This window comes from Mus pahari, chromosome 17 (assembly GCF_900095145.1).
Source record: "Mus pahari chromosome 17, PAHARI_EIJ_v1.1, whole genome shotgun sequence".
NCBI classification, from domain to species: Eukaryota; Metazoa; Chordata; class Mammalia; order Rodentia; family Muridae; genus Mus; species Mus pahari.
In genome coordinates, this window is record NC_034606.1 from 47,884,948 (window position 1) to 47,892,251 (window position 7,304).

The 7,304-nt window shown below is 42.7% G+C and overlaps 1 protein-coding gene across 5 annotated transcripts in view; it reads right to left on the bottom strand.

The window, feature by feature from the left end:
• Positions 1–7,304, bottom strand: part of Tcf20 (transcription factor 20) — a 171,502-nt gene that overhangs the window by 5,361 nt on the left and 158,837 nt on the right. For 3 of the 5 annotated variants that reach the window (XM_029547803.1, XM_029547804.1, XM_021216152.2), the window contains exons 4-5: positions 1,678–1,727; positions 544–666 (exon numbers count right to left, since the gene is read on the bottom strand). In XM_029547803.1, coding sequence (XP_029403663.1) covers positions 583–666; positions 1,678–1,727 — 134 coding nt within the window. In that variant the 3' untranslated portion in view covers positions 544–582. The remainder of the gene's footprint in view (positions 1–543; positions 667–1,677; positions 1,728–7,304) is intronic. The other 2 variants (XM_029547806.1, XM_029547807.1) reach the window with 2 other exon arrangements.

The following is a 7,304-nucleotide window of genomic DNA, read 5'->3' on the forward strand; positions in this document are numbered from 1 at the left end:
TTTTTTAATAAACAAAAAAGAATTCTTCACAATACTGGAGTGGGATTACAAATAATACAATTTGGAGAATATTCTGTCTGTTTTTTCTTTTCAAAAGAAAAAAAAAAAACATAGTATATAAGCCTTACCAAAATTTAAGGGGTGTTTTGTTTTGTTTTTAAAGTGACCACTGGTTAGATTCCTCTAAGACAAGAGTCAAAAGACCAGGCTCCTGGCAGAAAATCCCTACCCACAGGGTTGTCTTAGAAGCTCTGCCTTTAAGACCGTAACTCGTAGGCTCGCCCGTCAGCTCTTCACTAGGGCTGACTTTAGGAAAGCCACCCTGACTCCGATCAGCAGCGGGCGGTCAGCTCCGAAGAGTCTGCCACCTTCTTGCCGACATTCAGGAAGCTAAATAACAAATAAAAAGCTGTTTTGTTCTTGCTTTATTAATCCACATGACTAAATGCTGGTGGTGCAGCCTAGAGCCATTAGGAGGCCAGAGGCCAGACACACACGGAGCTGGGTGAGGAGGTGGTGGGAGCTCAGCAGGCCCCAACTCACCTGTGCTTGCTGTCCATTCCCACGTGCACACTTCCCCCCTCACCCCCGCTCGGACTGCTCTGTGCTGAGGCTGCCTTTTGCGGTCTTGTTCTGCAAGGGGGGGAGAGGGCATGGAAGGGGAGGCTGATGCCGGCCAAAGCCAAGAGACAAGACAAAAGGGACAGAACAGGAAATACAGTGTGTGGGAACCAGGAAGGGTAGACGTAAGGACAGGAATGGCACATGGAAAAGGAAATAAAAAGCAGAGTCAGTACTGAATGACAAACAGGAGGCACCCAGACTGGGCCTGCTGAGGTAAAACGTGATTATAAGTAAAAATAAAGAGAATACTGTCTGATCCTAAGACCCATCTCTGAGAATTATCCTTAAAAGCAGCATAATCTGTCAGGAACATTCTGAGGACAGTCCTCTAAAGATGACTTGTTTGGTATTTTCCAGCCCTATCTGGAGACTGAGCAGCCAGTGACCACCAGGTGTCAGTGCGACCTCAGCTACACAGATCCAAGTACAGGAAACTGGGCAACAGGGCAGCAGAAGGCTCCACCCTTGCCCTCCTCCTTCATCCCATCCCATGCTTTCTGTTGTACCCCAGAAATGGGTACAAGTCTCATCTTTTCACCTTTCTTAAAGGAAGTGAACATTCAACACACTGGGAAATGGGCTGGCAGCAGCCATCACCTATACACTGCTGGGTTGCTTCTGCTGCACTACTTGAGAGCGAATGAGGGCTTCTCCTAGGCTCTGGAGTTGGCCTTACTGACTAGTCTGAGAGAGGTTTCTAGACCAGGCCTTGCACCAACTCATTAACCAGATCCACAAACTAGATAGAGTTCTACTAAAACTCAAGTACAAAGCAGTAATAGTTTTACTGGGTCTGATATTTTAATTATTCCTAAATCACAGACATTCCCCTCAAAAAACTATACCTCTTCCCAACCTACCATAAAGGCTGTTGGGCCCATTCCCCAGGGATTCATTCAGTTCAGTGACACTCTACCTTCCAAAGGCCAGGAGAAGGCTACAGCTAAAGCATGTTGGGACAAGCAAGGATGAAGCCTCCCAATGTCTGGGGCTTACCCCTATTTCCCAGCTACATAGCCAGCCCCACTGAGAGTGCAGGGGTCAGTGACTCACCTTGTGCTTGGGGCACCTCACCGAGAAATTCTCCTCATGCAGCAAACAATCTACAAAACAAGACAGTCAGATTAGAATGTATACTTACCTAAGTATGGCTATACTGGTTGGACAGATACACATAAATGTAAGAGGCCTCAATACTGATTTATTTCCTTCCTAATTCCAAATGTATATATGTAACACTCTGTTTAGATAAAATAAACCAACAGTAGTCGTGGAGAAGCCAGAGGCCATTAGACATGCATGTATTCCCCCTAGCTGTATTATGTTTAGTGGATTATGCAGGGAACTGCCATGGGGCACTCACACGGTGTCTGGAGACCCTATACTCCCTTCCAGGAGCTCTGGCTGTGCCTGGATTTCAAGTCATTGAACATTTAACACCATTTAGATCTGTATCTTAGACATGCAATTGTTTTCCTCATATTCTTTGCTTCTTGGACCACACTGTAGTTCCTAATAGGAAAACATTAGTGACATCCAAAATAATCTATGGTACATTAACATGGGATCAGTCACAAAAAAAAAAACAAACCCTAGTATTTTTAAGTGGTTGATGCTATGGGTAAATAACCATGATACTGTGATACAAAAATCACCCCAACAACCAGGACATATAAATGTATAAATAAACTTTAAATCTTTTTAAAGGTTTATTATTTATTTTATTTATGAGTACACTGTAGCTGTCTTCAGACACACCAGAAGAGGGCATTGGATCCCCTTACAGATGGTTGTGAGCCACCATGTGGTTGCTGAGAATTGAACTCAGGACCTGTGGAAGAGCAGTCAGTGCTCTTAACCACTGAGCCTTCTCTCCAGCCCTAAATTTCATTAAAGTGTTTTATATTCATTAAAAGAAAAGCCTTAAAAGAATTCTACAAAGATGTAGCCGTGGCTCTCTTAAAGAAAATAGATGGTTTCCATTAAAATTTTTTTCTTGGGCTAGAGATGGCTCAGAGGTTAAGAGCACTGGCCACTCTTCCAGACATCCTGAGTTTAATTCCCAACAACCACATGGTGGCTCATAACCATCTGTAATGGGATCCAATGCCCTCTTCTGTTGTGCCTGAAGACAGTGACAGTGTACTCACATATATAAAATAAAATTTTTTTTTAAAATTTTCTCTGTATGTCTAAAATGACAATAATAACAGTCAAAGTTAATTTCCAGCATAGTGTTCAGCTAACTCCACAGGATCAATGCAGAGCCTCTTTAAAAACCGCCGGAAATACAGTGACCCTTTTCCCCCTCTGTAGAGACAGCTCAGTATTCAAGTTAGAAAGGTAAGCCTGAAATTCTTGCTGTCACTTGCACCCCACAGCCTCCAAAGACACAAGATACTAAATTACACAACCCACACTGAATACTTCAGAGGGAAAACAAAGTCCCATGAGGGTGATTTTAATCTCTGGAGAAAAAAAAAGATATATTCCAACTTTTAACATGGTGACAAGCATTCCTGATGGCAGCAAGAATATGTGTGCCTCCAAGAAGTCCAGCTTTACTGCACAAAGGTGGTAGTGTGTGGAGCAGGGCAGATAAATCTAATTAATGAGTTCACTTTGTACATCACAACTCTGACAGACCGACAGCCAGGTTACCGATGCAGCACATGGTGGCAGAATGTTAATAAATATTAATCACACATTCTCAGAGAGCTCTCAGGCACTTACCTTATTAAGTTTACTATTTAACCAGTTTAAATGAAATCTAGATTAGCAGCCTATATAGCCACAGATTTTAAGTGTAATTGTATAGAAGAAGCTGAGGAACACATAAATGAAAACTTCTCAGACCCTCAGGATCCTAAACAAATCAGTTAAGATAGTGGTGGAATTTGGCTCACAAGTATTATCTGCCTCTGGAGTCTCAGATCATCTCATCTACAGGGTACCTATCAGCTTTCTTAGATCAAGGCCCAAGAACTCATCAGTTATCACTAACTTCCAGGCCCCTCCTCCAGCATGAAACAAGCATAGCAGTAAATATAATGCATTAATTTAAAACCTACCAGCACATAGCATGACCAAAACTCCTGCTGCTCCAATCTGCCCGTGAGATTATGAACAGCAGGAGACAGACAACTGGAGCTCATGGAAGCCCTCTGTCCTCACCTGAGCCCCAGCAGCACTGTACCACCAGTCTCTAGGCCCAGTCAAACATGGCCCATGAAACTTGGCCACCGTAATGCCACAAGGTTTACAAAACCACCAGTTATAGGGACTGTATCAGTTGCAAAAGACGCCATCAGAAAGGCACATATGTTTGTCCTCAGTGACAAAACAGTATAACCAGTTGTGACAGTCCATTAATAAAATGTTTCCTAAAGTTAGAAAATGCTTTTTCTGAGTTAAAAGAAAAAAAAAAAAAAAAGGTCACAAATAAAACAATGTAAGTATTATTACCTCTGGAGATGAAATCTCCTAAAAAAGTCTTACAGAATGTGCCCACATCTGCACTTTCAGCACATTAACAGACAATTCCTCTTTTCTATTCTCATACAAATCTTTGAATCATCAGGAACTGTAATTTCATTTTTAGCAGAAGTCAGGACATAGGCAGAAAACTCAGAAGCTAGGGGCTACAGGGAGATTCTCTATGGCATCAACCACCCTGGTGATGAGGTAAGGGTAGAGAGTACAGAGAATTCCAGGGAAATCCCCACCTGAGGATTCTGGCGGGTGCCTGGTCCCCACATGTCACCCAGTGATAATCACCTGATTTTCTTTTTCTGGAACTACCTTGCAGTTCACACAGCCTAGTCAGAATTCCCATGAGCTAGAAAAGACTCACAAAGTGGTCCAGTCAACAAAATGGCTTCCAGAAACGAATTATCACCTCCATACCAACCCTCGGAGAGAATGCTACTTTCATTAGCCTCTAAGCTTAAAGGCAAGGGTGTTTCTTAACAATCTCTATAAAGCTCAGGTACAACATCCATATAGAACTCAAGTTGAATGAAGATGGTAACTTCAATGATAAAACAGAAGAAGCAAGAGAGGGGTCTAAGATGTTCTCTGGATTCTTGGGTACTAGAGAGTCACCAGACCAGTTGCGATCTACCTCATCGTGGTAGTAGACGGACACTACAGCATTGTGGCCACTTCTGAACCACCTAAGAGGGGATGGCATGCCCCAGAAATGACTCTGCAGTGCTGAGAGCCTCTCTCAGCAGAGGCCACATCCTTGTGTTTTGTCATGACCTATCCTGGCTCTCCCCCTACTACTCAAACAGCCCGCAGCAGAGAGTGAAATTTCCAGCTGTGTTTCTCTTCTAGGCAAGAATTATTAATGAGCAACACAGCCTTATTCCTTGTCTTAATTGTTGTGGGTTTTGTATTAATACATTAAACATTTTCCCAGAATCAAAACTCACGTTCCTGTTACTGTATCCTCTACCTGGAGTCAAACTCTCCTGTAATGTAACAAACAACACAAAAAACTTAATGACAATGTCAGAAAGGTGGGACTACATCAGGTGGGGAATGGCAGGAGTCACAGAACCTCCAGAAACAAAGATTCTACTTCCATGGAGACATCCCAGCAGAAAGTTTTTCCTGAGGCTTTGAGAGTTCTTTAAAGACCTGGGTGCTGGGCTGGAGAGATAGCTCAGCAGTTAAGAGCACTGACTGCTCTTCCAGAGGTCCTGAGTTCAATTCCCAGCAACCACATGGTGGCTCACAACCATCTGTAAAGGAATCTGATGCCCCACTTCTGGTGTGTCTGAAGACAGCTACAATGTACACACATATAAAAATAATTATTTAAAAAAAAAAAATCTGATTGCTGGCAGCAAGGCAAAGATGAAAATGTTATACTCTTTTTTACTCCACCAATAAATCCACTCTTAAATCCAGGGACTGATCTTGATTATGAATTAAATAACCAGTCAGTCAAGTCAGGTGTGGTGGTATACACCGTAAATGCCAGCACTTGGAAGCACAGGTAGGTCAATCTCTGAGTTCAAGGCCATTTTTGATCTACAAAGCTATCCAGGACAGTCAGAGCTACAAAGAGAAACTCTGTCTCAAAAAAACTAAACCCAAATAAACAAACAAACAAACAGAAATCAGTCATGAACACACCTTCCTTAAATATAAGACATATTACACAGAATAGAACTATTGAGACCATCTAATAGCGCAAAATCTATCCCTGCAGAGCAGTGGACTCTAGGTCTTTGTAACTTGGTTCAACAAAAAAGACTAAAGTGTCTGCAGCTTAGAAAGCTGCATCTTTGATACCATCTCTATACTCTGGAATTGCAGAGCACATCAGCTGTGGCAGAGCCAGAGGGCAGGAGTCATACCATACCTACAAACAGAAGCCCTCTCTTGCTGGAAACTTGGCTAGGTTTGTTAAATAGACATTATCAGATTAATGGGGGTAGGGATGGGGCTGAGGCATTTGGGTTGGCACATGACAAGGCTGGAAAAGAAACTTAACAGGCATCACTTTTACTTACCCTCAATGAAGGAGGCCTGGCTTTTGAAGAGGTGGTCTGGCAAGCTTCCATTAGAAGAAAGGTGTTCCTAGTGCCCTTCCTAAGAATCTAACCATACTGCCTGAGCTTCATTAAAGTAGCTCTGAGTCCTATACAGCTATTTTACTTTAAATTTAAAATTTTTAATTTCCAACAGGTAGTTTTGGTGTACACTTTTAATCCCAGCATTCAGGAGGCACGGACAGGTGGATCCCTGAGTTCGAAGCAGCCTGGTCTACAGAGGAAGTTCCAGTACAGCCAGGGCTACCCAGAGAATCCCTGTCTTGAAAACACGCACATATGCACACTCCCCTACTATCTATATTTCAAGTACTCAACAGTCACATATGGCTGCAGATACCACCACGGACTAGAAAAGTGTACAGTTATTGTGTACCATAACTGAGGAATGTTCTAGTGAGCAGTGTGCTTTACACCTGAGAAACTGTACCAGAAAGTAGACTGGGAGCCAGGAGCAGCATCGAAAAGGCCTTGCTGTTGGGAACCTGGCTATTAACACAGCTGATACTTGAGGGTACAAATGAAGTATGGCTGGAGTCAAAGTGGTTACCCATCTAGGTATGCAAGCTTCTGTTTCTGAACACAGTGTCTATATGGGAGACCACTGTTTACCCAGCCACTGACTAAGATAGTCAATTATTGTACAATACCCCATTCAAAACAACACCCCCCCCCCAACTTGACCCTTGGGAATCCCCATTTAAGAGAAGCTTCAAATGAAGGAAACCAGATGTTCTCATGTAACAAGTAACATGAGACAAGCAAGTGCTTCACTCAAGATTTTAACTGCCCAAGCTCAAGCCAGGGTGAACAGTTCAGACAGCATGAAAACTTGTCAACAGGGAGAATGAGGTTAAATAGGGAGGTGCATGCCTACAATCTCAGCACTTGGGAGGCAGAGAAGGGGAGGATCAACTCAAGGTTATCCTTGGTGACAATGGATCTGAGGCACAGATGGGATACATGAGAACCTATCTCAAAAAAAAAAAAAAAAAAAAAAAGGAGGAAGAGGAAGAGGAGGAAGTAGAGGGAAGGGGTGGAGAAGGGGAGGAAGAAAGATGAATGAATGAATGAGAGAAAAATGTATATAAATGGGAAAATAACAGTTCAAATTCC